This window comes from Rattus norvegicus, chromosome 19 (assembly GCF_021556685.1).
Source record: "Rattus norvegicus strain SHRSP/BbbUtx chromosome 19, alternate assembly SHRSP_T2T, whole genome shotgun sequence".
NCBI classification, from domain to species: domain Eukaryota; kingdom Metazoa; phylum Chordata; class Mammalia; order Rodentia; family Muridae; genus Rattus; species Rattus norvegicus.
The window spans coordinates 60,849,099-60,862,500 of record NC_141552.1 but is presented as its reverse complement, the minus strand read 5'-3'; the positions used below and the strand labels follow the sequence as shown (position 1 = coordinate 60,862,500).

Here is a 13,402-nt window from a genome sequence, read left to right as displayed (position 1 = left end):
GTTCTTCTGTTTCTTCTATTAGAGCAGCGGTTCGCAACCTCTGGGCTATAAACTCTTTGGGGATCAAACGACTCTTTCACAGGGGTCACCTAGGACCATCAAAAAAAAAACACACAGATATTTACACTGTGGTTCATAAAAGTTGTAAAATTACAGTTATGAAGAGTTATGAAGTAGCAGCAAAAATAATTTTATGGTTGGAGGTTACCACAAAATGAGGAACTGTGTTGAAGGATCTCACTCGGCATTAGGAAGGTTGAGATGTGCTGCTCTAGGGAGTGATTCCTGAGCTCAAGGACAAGCGCCCAGTGCTGCGAGCATTGTGTAATTGTGGAATTTCCAGAGGAAAACATAACTCATGTCCTTCTGCTCCTAGAATTCGTTCTTTCCCTGGGGACCACCAGGGTCTTTCTCTATCTGAGAATCGCACAATCCCTCGAGCAAAGGACTTCCTCTTCTTATCTGTGGCATTGGGTCTTCTAGTTTGTTCCCATTATTTTGACCTGGAACTGCCCTCAAGACCAGCCTTACATGGTTAGTGTCCTATATCTGGCAAGCCTTTGTCCAGCTTCTCAAGGAGAAGGGATAGATGGATCACATCATTCTTGTTAATGATGTCCCTGGGTCAGTGCACTGTTACTTTCTGCGAGTAGAGAAGGTTTTTTTTTTGAAGGCACTTTCTGAAGATGGTAACTCACTGTATTGGTTACTTTTTTTTCATTTTTGTGACAAAATAACTGACAAGGAGCAACTTAAGGAAGGAACGGTCTATGCTGGCTCACAGTTTGAGGGGACACAGTCCATCATGGTGGGAAAGTCATGGCGGCAGGAACATGAGGCAGCTGGTCGCATAGCGTACACAATCAGGCAGCAGAGAGAGATGGATGCTAGCTTGGCTCATCTTCTCCTTTTATTCATTCTTGGACCCCAGTCCAGAGATAATATTGCCCACATTCCCACCTTAGCTAAACCCTCTGGAAACACCTTCATAAACACACCCAGAAGTGTGTTTCCACAGTTGTCAAAGTTGTCAGTGAACTTAACCATCACAGTTACCAAAGGAGAAGATTTCCCAAACTGAGCAACGATCAAAACACTGAGAATCTGCAAATGTACAGTTGGTTAGTATCCATGACTCTTGAGCATGGATCACAGTGTGCAGAAGTGACTTTCCTTCTAGAGTGGGGATTCCCTCTGAAACATCCCCACCAAGTGGCCATCTTGGTTACTGCCAGGTGACTCTGGACAAGACTGTGTTCCCTCCGGTGCACTTGATCTGAGCACTTGTTTTTCTTTCCCACCAGGAGCCACATGCAGTCACTTTGATGCTGGAACACAACGGCTGTTCCAAGTAGATGATGCCCGTCATCATCTCAAATCTTCCTTAGACAAAGTAGAACATATTTACTCTAGTGTTGAGTTCCTCCATGAGCCACATGCCCAAAAGTCCCAACACCACTGAAACAATGATGCTGCAGGTGCTGGGTAGCATTTTGACATAGTGAATGTCACAGGGTAATTCACTGAGCATAGAGAGCTCATACATCACTGTGATCCTGACCCAGTGCTTAACATAAGGACAGGTTGATACCAGACATAACATAATCTGAGAGATTTGAGGTCAACGTTGCTGAGAACATGTGCCTTTCAAACACCCCGGGGATGATGAATGGTTTGTATATTCAACTATAAACTTATGAATGTTATATTTTGTATAATTCTTTATTCTACACAGTGAGGAATAGAAAGACAGGGGTGCTCCCACAGCAAAGAGCCTGTCACATGAGCGTGGACCTGAGTGCAGGTCTCCAGAACCTCCAGAAGCTTTCAGCAAGATGGCATGTGTTGGTAGATCCTGCGCTGGGTAGGCAGAGATAGGTGCTTCCCTGAGTCTCACTGGTCAGTCAGCCCAGCCAAACTAAGGAGCTCTAGCTTAAGTGAGAGACATCTCCACACAAAACAATGCAGAGAAGGATTGAAGGGGACCTGGACATTGATCTCTGACTTCCACAGACATGCACACACACGTGCTTGTGCAGACTTACGTGTGCATGCATGCACACAAACACACAGACACATGCACAACAAGACAAATAGACACACATACACTACACCCTCCACTACCCACAAAAATCGAAAATTCCAGATGTTATAGGTACTTTTATATCATTTTAGTTTTTGCTCTAAACTGTAATACATATGAAGAGTTGTCCAAAATATAAGTGGGTTAATAATTGTGCAACCGTGCGCGCGCTCTCTCTCTCCTCTCTCTCTCTCTTCCCACAAAAATACTTTTGTGGAATCCAATTTGAAGGGCTAAATAAATGGCCCAGTGATTTAGAGAGCATTTGCTGTTTTTGTAGACCCAAGTTCAATCCCCAACACCCACATTGGGCAGGTCACAACCACATGTAACTCCAGCTCCAGGGGACCCAACACCTTTTTCTGCAGGCACCCATACACATGTGTGTACAACACACACACACACACACACACACACAGAGTCTCTCTCTCTCTCTCTCTCTCTCTCTCTCTCTCTCTCTCTCTCTCTCGCACAGACACCCACAAGTGAAAATAAAATATTTTTTAAAATGATAATGGACTTTGCACTGAGTTGATTCATTTACACTTAATGTAAATATCAGTGTATTTAATTTAAACCCACTGTCTGTTTGGATCTTTGCTATGACTTTCCTACTTTCTAACCTTCCCCTGAATGAGTTTCTTTTGTCCTATGTTCCATTTGTTCTGTCATTATGTTGACATTTCTGAGTTATTTGAACTTCTTTTAATGATTGTGGAGAAGCTTGTCAAAGTTCATCATGGCCTGGAATGCCATGTGTATGTGTGCACATGCATGTGCATACATCTGTGCATGTGTGTGTGCAAGCAGTCATTTATACACATGTGTACTGTCCACATGCATGTGTTTGTGTGCACACATGTGTTCATGTATGTAAGTGCTGGTGGGTAGGAGCTACAACATAAAAGTAGAGGTCAGAGGGCAGCCTCCATTGTCATTCTCACCTTCCACCCTGCCGGAGACATGATCTATTTATTGTTCATCTGATGTGTACTCTAGGCTGGCTAGCCCAAGAACTTCAAGAATTCCCCACTTCCCATCTCTCAGTGGGAGAATCATAGTTGCGCCTATGCACCACCTCATCTGGTCTTGTGTGGATCCCAGAGATCCAAACTCGGGTTCTCAGACTTCTATATGTCATGATGGGGTTTTTGTTGTTGTTGTTTTTACAACTCGACCCAAACCTAGTTAATACCTGGGAAGAGAGGGACTCAATGAGGAATCACCTCTATAAGATTGGCCTGTGGGCCCATCTTTGGGGGCATTTTCTTGATTGTTGACTGTTTATGGGAGGACCTAGCCCACTGTGGGCAGTGTTATCCCCTAGGCAGGTGAACCTGGGCTACATAAGAAGATAGTTAAGCTGAGTAAAGCCAGAGGAGGCAAGCCAGTAAGTGGCACTCCTCCATGGTCTCTGCTTCAGTTCCTACCTCCAGGTGACTGCTTTTGGTCCTGAGGTTTATCACAGGACAACCAGAAGCAAACTAGGCCACTCCGCCAAGGCTGTGTCCACAGGGTCAACTGCGTGTTCTTGTTTCACGATCTTACAAGAAGTTTGGTCCTAATGGCTTGTCCATGGCTTCCGGAAAGAACATCCTTAAGCCTTTTTAAAACCCCTTGTGGTAAAAAATTAGTTGATGCCCTTGTAAGTTGTTTTGCTGGCATTAAAATGAAATCTTTGAAATTATATGTTGCTAGACTAGTCCCTGTTCTCCCCTTCGGCGCCATGTTTTGGAGAAAACTCAAAGATCCGTATCTCCCAAAGATTGTGTTTGTTCTGATTTCTTATGACACCTGATATGGAACCAGGAGTCCTTAGCTTGCAAGGCATATGTTCTACAACCACCTACACCCCCAGCCCATTCTGTAGGCTTTTCTACGTGTCTAAATAGAACAGTCATTAAGCCAACATTCACTGACATGTCCATGTCCCATGCCTTTTGGCTATGGGAATTAAGGTTCTCTGCCACTGAGCCATCTCTCCAGCCCCCAGTTCTGAACCCAGATACAAGGGAAATAAAAGAAACATGGTATCTGCTGTCAGTGAGCTTAGGGTCCAGGCAGGGAGAAAGGCCAATAAGTCAGCAATTAGCAAGCAAACAAGGCCAGCATGAGAAGCCTTTCACAACTGGCGTTAATCATATAATATGGCTTCACCTTGCTCCGTGAGTTTGTCAAATCACTGGCTGGAGTGCAGAGTTACTATGTTTACACATTCTGGTTACCAGTGTGGGCAGCCCCTCAGAACACAGACACAGGCCTGTGAGGCTTAGCTATTTATTAGATCATTGTGTTGATTCCTGGTGACCTCCATCTATCTCTCTCTCTCTATCTCTCTCTCTCCGTGTGTGTGTGTGTGTGTGTGTGTGTGTGTGTGTGTGTGTGTGTGTATTTGCACACATGTGCACTCAGGTACATGTAAACATATATGTAGGTCAGAGGTTAGGAGCAAGCATCTTCCTCTCTCACTCTCTACCTTTTCTTTTTTTTGACAAGGTCTGTCACTGAACTTGAAGGTCTTCAAATTTGGCTAAACTGGATGGCCAATGAGCTTCAGGGGTCTACCTGTAACACACACACACACACACACACACACACACACACACACACACACCCTGAAGACTGGCATTATAGACCCGCACCACCACACTCAGCTTTTTACACTAGCCCATCAGCTTTTAATCCCCTGCCTTTTCCATCAATGGTTTGCTAAGGACTCACTGTAGGCTGAAGGCTGTGGGACATCCATGTGCTTTTTACATGAATCCTGGGAACCCAAACATGGGGTCATCCCGCTTGAGAGAGTGGGGCTCCTGGTGCTCAAAAGCCTCTCTAGGAATATCTCACTGATGGAGGCATTTATGGTGTCAGGGATGTTTGTAGATGGAATCCCAATCTGGATTCATTTGTGATGAGGGGAGGTATCCTTTCTTTAAGGTTGGTGACCACTTGTACTGTTGCATTCTGGTTTTCCAAGCTTCGTCTATGGATTCCTCCTAGGAACCTTTGCTGTGATTTGAGGTAATAATTTTCCTGGATTTTAACCAAGTAGCTGGACCACAGCTGAATGATGAAATGGCCTGCGATCTCAATGGGATGAAGATTCTGTGGGGGCGGGTGCTTGTCGTAAATAGATGTGAGGGGGGACCATCTGAACAGGAAAGAACCTCTGAGGAGTGGTCACTCCCTGCACTACTCACTGTGCCCCACTTCTCAGCCTGCCTGTGCCTGTCCACCCTATCCCCTGGGGCTTGTTCCTGACGTTTAAAGTCATGGTTGTGGATATTCTTACTCAACTGGGGACAGCAAGGGTGGGGGAAGAAAGCTTGGGTGTTTGTATCAAAGCTGGAGTGAGAAGTGTGGGCCTCCAAAGTTGTGTTTTCCCTCCCTACTGAGGTAGTTCCAAGTCACCACAACAGGACCCAAGGACTCCAGGACGCACAATCAGATGCCGCCTGCTTGATTCTGAACTCACGTCGGAGTGAGGTGACCGAAGAATCCAGAAGTGACTACACTCCTAGGGGCAATGGCTATCGGTACATAACCCGGGTGTTAGAAGTGTGTGTCGGGGGACGGTGTTAGGTGTTAGATGTATGTTTATATCTGTCATTTGAGGCTGTTGGGGTCAGGGTAGAAGTCAAGAAAACTCATTTCACCTGGGTTCGGTCCCCAGCTCCAAAAAAAAGAACCAAAAAAAAAAAAAAAAAAACCATTTCAGGTATGGAGGCTTAAAAATGAGAGCTCTATTTTCTGAGCACGCAGGGAGGCAGTCAGTTCAAGATCTGAACAGCATCCCCTAAGAGAAACTGCATTCCATGTTTGTAGAATGGGAACGCAAAGCATGGGGTGGTGGTGGAGGGAAAGCTCTTGCATTGACCAATCACACTTTGACACAAGGGGTTAAGCAAAGAAGTTAACATTGGTGACTGAGCCTTTCCCGGGTCACCTGGTTCCAGGGTCCTGAGTCAGCTTTTGCAGTCAGGTCCCCTCCTGGACGCTGACCTGGCATTTAGGATAATAAGGGAACAAGGAGAGGGTGAGCTGCACACAGTCAATTACGTCAAGACGAGTAGCACAGGTATGACTTGTGTGCCCTAGTGTGGATGACGGGATAGCAGCATCTTCCCTCTATATATCCCTTAGTGGTTAACAGACCAGCATGAAGCATGTGAACGAGCAGGACAGGAGTTGGTTCTGGGGCCTGGGAACATGAACTCAGTTTTGACCCTGTCAGCAAGGTGGAACTCGTTCCTGAGATAATTCGACATGCAGTACAGAGTCTAGAGCAGGGCCCCAGTAGATAACTCCTAACTTCAGAAACCTCCTCTTTCCCGGCAAGTCAGATCAGACGCAAAGATCACCCCGACTTACATCTGTTTCATGTGGATAACAACTGCTTTTGGCGGAGACCGCATGTGTGAACTTTGCCTCTGTGGGCTAAATACCTCTGCTAATCCACAAATAAAGCCATGGTGACTGGGTGGGACAAGCCTCTGCAGTTAAACAGCAACTAACTGTTCGCCAGCTCGCCAGCTCGCCAGCTTTTAATCCCCTGCCTTTTCCACTGGCAGTTTACTGAGGCCCCATTGTAGGGGGAAGGTTGTGCAACCGCTGTCCCTCCTTGTCCAAGTGTGTGAGAGAGCAAGGCGTGCACTCACATACAGCAGCCATGCTGCACCAACGTCACAAATCAGGACAGGGGTGTTGGTGGGAGGCCAGCCTGAAGACCTCCAGTTCTATTCTGATTTAGCCACTTGGAGACCAACAAGGCTTTTCCACCTGCCTAGCCTCACTTCCTGTGAGCACAAGAAAACAGCAACACACACACACACACACATTTTCTGCCTACATGTTCAGGTGCTTCTCTCTTCTTAGTCTCTGCCTTATGGTTTTTGAATTTTACATCTATTGCTTCTCCTTCCAAGAACATGGGGAAAGAATTAGAATTCCACCCAGGGCAGAGGAAGGAGATGGGATGGACACCTTGCTAGCCTTTTGTGTGTGTGTGTGTGTGTGTGTGTGTGTGTGTGTGTGTGTGTGTGATGGAGATGGGGAAGTAGATTAGAAGCTCCTTCTGTGTCACACAGCATGCTGGAGTAGCCATTTGCCAGCCCCCAATGGAATTATAATTCCACCGGTGGTATTTTAGCCAGAGGTAGATTCATAACCTGCCTCTTGGCCAGTCTCTGTAGGGCAGCCTTAAAACCAGTAAATTTTGAAAAGCTCCAAGAAGTCATCCGGGACAAATAGGGAACCCCATCCCAGTTTTTAGAACGCCTCACAAAGGCTTGATTGCAGTACACTAATCTGGACCCTGAAAAGCCAGAAGCTAAGCAACTTCTGGTGACCTACTTCTCCTCCCGAGAGCTACCCCAACATAAAGGCCAAACTTGGAAAGCTGGAGAGGGGGCCCCTAACTCCACAGGCTGAAGTTTTGGCCTCCAACGTGTGCCATGAGAGAGATGAGAAGACCCGCAGAGAAGAGGAGTAGAGGCCAGCCGTGAGCACAGGAAGAGAGAGGGAGGAAGAGAATGGGGAGAGAGTGAGGGCAGAAAGGCAAGAGCAAGAGAGAGCAGAGAGGGCAAGCAGCCCTTTCATAGTGAGTCAGGGATACCTGGCTGTTGCCAGGTAGCTGGGGCAGAGCTTAGACAGAATGATAACAAATGGGTTGTGGCCACTGAAAAGAAACTGTGACTTCTCTGTCTTGGAAGTTCTGGGCATAGACTGTTTTTTCACTGGTCCCTGGGGAGATGAAGATCATTGCTCAGGGAATTGTACTGGGTTTCTCTAAGATGGCATTGTCTTTATTGTATCATTGGTCTTCAGAGCTAAGTTTGACATGAAATATTCTCTCTCTCTCTCTCTCTCTCTCTCTCTCTCTCTCTCTCTCTCTCTCTCTCTCTGCTTCTGATGTGATCATGGCCATGGATTCACCACCATGACAGACTTTACCCTCAGACAGACAGCCAGAATGAGTCCTTCCTTCCTCCCTCCCTCCCTCTCTCCTTCCATTTATCCTTCCCTCTCCCCCTCCCTTCCTCCCTCCCTCCCTCCCTCTCTTCCTCCCTCCCTCCCTCCCTTTCTCCAGCCACGTTGTCAGATGTTTTCCACAGGCGTCAATGGGTAACCAGCACAAACGCATGCCTTACCTTGTTCCCATTTCAAAAGCATCTTTTGTCTCAGGAGTTCTTTCTGTCTCAACAAAAGCTCCTGCTCCGTCCTTCTCGATGCCCCACCCAACTCTTTCTGATATCTGAACACTGAGGAAATAATGCTGTATTGAGGAAAACCAAACCCCGATCCCACTTTTCTCTGGTAGCCATGGCTCCAGGCCAACAGGAGGCATCATGCCTTTGTCTCCAGAAGGGAGACGAAACCTGCCACGGAATAATGAGGGAGAAGCCATTTCAAAATTTGGGAGCCCAGCCGAGTACCAAAACTTTGTCAGACCATAAGCCAGATGTTCCCGGAAAACTTTTCCACCCATTTTTTTTTTTTATTTCTGCCTTGAAGGAGAAGTTTTCATTCATAAAGAAAACAGTGAGCAGAAGTCGTTATGGCAAACCATCGGCTCATGGTTCATGGTTGTTTAAAATGAGCCCATTTGAAAATAATCAAAGACGTGCATGAGGATTTATAACAGAAGTTGTTCCTCTTAGTGGCATTTATCATATGTACAGTGTAGAAACAGCCCCAGTGGATTACCATAAAGAACTTGTTATATAAACAACAGTGCTTCTGTTTGATGGACGGCTATGTGGCCATTAAAAAAGTGCATTGTTGAAGAATATCTAATGACCGGAGAAAATGTTGGCAATATATTTAAAGCAAGAAAACCATGTTACAAAATAGCATATATGGCGAGATCATATTTTACGTCTTTAGAACCCAGGCGATCTGACGGACTCAAACTCCCAGGACTCTCTGGGTCAAGTCCCAAGATACCTGGAGTCCTTTCCACAGCTCTACCTGGCATGGCTTCCTTCAAGCCCTGAGTTTAAGGTAAAACTTCTTCACCTCGCACACCTTTTTGCAAAACAGAATTTGTAGGTACAAAGCCAACCATGCTGCTGTCCCTCCTGGCTTTGGTGTTTGTGCGTTGGGATGAGACTCATGAAGGCCACAGAAGAGGTGTTGGCCGGCGATTGTAACATGAATGGAAAAGTGACACCGGTTCACTATGCCAGGATACAGAGGTCCTTCTGGATACAGAGGACCACGCAGATATAATTAGGGGTCTAAATGGCCTTGGGTTAGTGTGGCTCGAACCCAATGACATGTTTCTTCATAAGGGTCTGAAGTGGGGAGGAAGAGATAGCTCAGAAGTTCACAACGCTCCTTGCTTTGACAGAGGACCGGAGTTCAGTGCCCAACACCTACATGGTGGCTCAGAAGCATCTATAACTCCAGTTTTAGGGTTTCTGATTTCTAATGACCTCTTCTGACCTCTGTAGATACTGCATGCATATAGCACACATACATACATGTAGGCAAAACACCAATATAATAATATAATAATAATAATATAATAATAATGATGATGATGATAATGATAATGATAAATGTAAAGAGAAGACAGAGTTAGACACAGAGCAAAGGGCACACAGGGTAGAGGCAGAGATTAGACACAGTGCCTCAGTCTGATTCCTGGAACCAGCATCTTGGAAGAGGCAGGGCAATACCTTCTCTTAGAACCTTCGGAGGGGCCACAGCCCTGCCATCATGTTAATTACAGACTGTAAGAGGATTATCCTGGATGTTTATGCTACCTGGCTTGCAGCGATATGGGAGCCCCGGAAACTCACAAAATCACCTTAGCACAGATAGCAGAAAAAAACAGCCCTACCTCCTTTAGTCTCGGCCACCACCTGGATACATTCCTAAGTGTCCTCAGTGCTCTCGGCTCCCTCCCTTCTGTTCGTACATTCCTCTTCTCCCTCTATTCTGAAGTTACCATTTCCCAACCCTCCATGCTTTGAGCTTATATCACCCACATCTTCCCCCACCTCAGCAAGGGCCTGCCTCCTTCCAGCAGCAAAGAATGGGAGCTCTGGACTCCCCACTCGGTTCTGTGAATCAGCCCAACATCCGGGCCTTCAACAAGTCTTGGTAGCCACTGCCTGACCATTTCCACCCACCTCCATGGCTGCTCTCCTGTCCCGAGCCGCCACCTACCTGCCTGGGTGGTAGCTACTTTCCACAACTCCCGGAATTCCACCATGACATCCTTATACTCCTGTGGTGATTGGCTTCACCTGTCAACTGGACGTAACCCAGTCACCCCGGAAGATTACTGAGATAAGGTTGGCCTGAGAACATGTCTTTGGGGGACTGTCTTGATTTTGTTAGTTGATGGGGAAGACTCGACCTCCACTCCCTTGGTTTGGACTGAGTGCTTAAGTGCAAACATTTCTCTCTGTTCTTCAATGTGGCTGCAGACTGCAGGCTTCAGGCTCCCATCACTGTGATCCCACTGCTGTACAGGCCACCACCGCTGGGCAGGACCTGAAACCAAAATCATGAACCGAGATCAACCCTTTCTCTCCTAAGTTGTTGTTCTGTCAGAGTGTTTTGTCACTGAGTAAAAAGCACAGTGCCAGGTGTGGGATACCTTCCCTCAAGGTGTTGGTCAGAGGCATCCTGGAGCCCCCCTTCCCCCCCCAAAAAAAAACAATACAGGCTGTTAGCGTTGCTCTTGGTTGCCCACTAGAACTTGAAGATACCATATATGTTGGTCATGGGACATGAGGAAATTAACAGCAAGAACACTTCCTGGAACGCAGGAAGCACCCAATAAGATGCAGGCAGAACGTATGAACCCATAGGTTAACCATTCAACACTTCCAGTTTATATGTATATGTATAATATATATATGCATGAATATATTATTATATATTATTAATATCCATGACTCCAGATCCAGTGAGGACTAAGTACTGTCCTCATCTATGGGTAGAGAGATGTGCCAACACTCCCATTTTAACTACCTCCTATGTTGGGGCTTGCGTGACCAAGTCCCCTTCCTTGGTTGGAATTGGTCTGTTTCTATGCACTAATGTTTCACTCCTATGTACCCAAAGCCTTTGGAACCTCTGATATGGTAAGCTATGAATCATCTATAAGAAACTTCTTTTAGTTGACTCAAACTTTCGTTATCTAGAGTACCTGGTACTCTAGATATTCTTGTCCCATATAACCTGCTATGGTTTATAAACTCCTGTTATGTGCCATAACTTAAGTAACCAAGCCCTTCAAATCACCAGCAACAAAGAGACCATAAATGGTTGGGACACTCCAGAATAAATTATAGAGTCTCCGTCAGGGTGGGGAAATAGCTTGGGGCAGGGATAAAGTGTTTGCTGTGTAAACGTAAGGACCTAAGGCATGCCAAGTGCGGCTCTGGAACCCCAACATGTGCAGGATAGAGAGAAGAGATACTGGGGGGCTAATGGCCAGTCGGTCTGACTAGGTGACAAGTTCTGGATCAATAAGAGACTTTGTCTCAAAAACATGACCGGTGAATGAGGAGAATGACCACAAAATCAATCTCTAGCCTCCAGCACACACACACACACACACACACACACACACACACACACACACACACGAGACACGTGAGACACGTGAGACACGTGAGACACATGAGACACGTGAGACACGTGAGACACATGAGACACGTGAGACACGTGAGACACGTGAGACACATGAGACACGTGAGACACGTGAGACACGTGAGACACGTGAGACACGTGAGACACATGAGACACGTGAGACACATGAGACACGTGAGACATGTGAGACACATGAGACACGTGAGACATGTGAGACACATGAGACACGTGAGACATGTGAGACACGTGAGACATGTGAGACACGTGAGACATGTGAGACACGAGAACAGAGTTAGATGCAAACCCAAGAGGTTTATTTTTCTAGTGCGTTAGGGATGACCCTCAATCTAGAAGGTGACCCCAAAGGGCTATAACGGGCAGTTTTTATACTTTCTAGGAGTACAGGTTTTATCAGCAAGGTTACAGTTTAAACTTATTGGCTAAGCATACCGACCTTTGAATCTATTGGCCAGCAAGCATAGTCATGCATTTGAACTCTACCTGGCACCAGAGGGTTAGGTGACTATCAGTCCATTCTGCAGTTTTTCAAGAATGTCCCTGCTCCTCCCAAGAACTTCGGGTGGAGAATGGAACTTGGCCTAACCTTGACCCAAGGAGGAAGCTGGTATTTGGCCTAATCTTGACCTGAGGGGGTGGGTATAAGGCTGGCAAAAGCCTCTAGGGTCCTTCAGAGAAAAAGCTGATGTTTGAGTCTTGGGTTGTAACCAAAAAAGAGAGTGTGTGTGTGTGTGTGTGTGTGTGTGTGTGTGTGGTGTGTGTGTGTTGGGGGTAGCAGGACAGCAGAGAGTAAGAGTATGGATTTGAAACAAAGTGTTCAATAGGAACTGGGACAGAGACAAGAGTCTTCCTAGAGATGGGGGTCTCAATACAAAGGAGTTTCAGTGAGTCTGACGTAGCTGGGTCCCTCGGGAAACATCTGTACCCTAGCTGCAAATAAGCCAGGCCTGAGCACAGAAGCACCTTCAGATGGACTCTGAGTGGTACCTACGTAGTTCCCTGGGAAATGCCACCTGATCTCTTCACACACCAACTTTGCAGGAAGCCAAGGAGCTTGGCCACCTCATGGTGCATGCACTGTTAACGCTGTGTTTTACGGCCACAGTTTCCAAGGGGAAAGAGCATTTAGCTGTGCTTGGGGTTAGGGAAACACATGCTATGTATCGATGTGTGCATAACTACAATGACTAAAAATACTCCTGGGGTAAAATGACCCTTTGCAGTCAGCAGAGGGAGGAAACTGAAGTAATTTGCTAGTGGAAATCCATTCATGTCAACTCTTGGTGTTCCAATGCAGCCAGTTAGAAGCTGCTTGTTATTCAGAGCTCACTCTGCTTCCTGCCCCACATTATTTCCCCCTCAGCCTGAGAAAGGAGGCTCCAGAAGAGCCTCCGGGGGCAGAGCTGTGACATCAAGACAATAGAGCAGGACAAGTAAGCTCACTGGCACCTACCCTCTTTCCAGTGCTGATTTTGCCACCCTTGACATACTTCCGTGGGCGTGTCAAGGTGATAGGCCATCCCACCCTCCTCCACTCAATCACCCTTGAAATTAGAATGAGACCGTAGCAAGATTTTTTTTTTAAATGGAAGCTTTATTGATGTATATAATTCGCCTATTGAGCAATCTATTCATTCTGCTCGTTCAAATTCAGTGACTCCCAATCACAAAGTTACGCAACCACAATTG

General features: G+C 46.3%; 1 protein-coding gene across 1 annotated transcript in view; it reads right to left on the bottom strand.

Annotated features, from left to right (window-relative positions):
* Hsd17b2 (hydroxysteroid (17-beta) dehydrogenase 2) overlaps positions 1-8,303 on the bottom strand; it is an 83,254-nt gene extending 74,951 nt beyond the window's left edge. The window contains exon 1 of the mRNA XM_087595217.1: positions 8,233-8,303. Coding sequence (XP_087451343.1) covers positions 8,233-8,254 — 22 coding nt within the window. The 5' untranslated portion in view covers positions 8,255-8,303. The remainder of the gene's footprint in view (positions 1-8,232) is intronic.
* Positions 8,304-13,402: the final 5,099 nt, after the last annotated feature.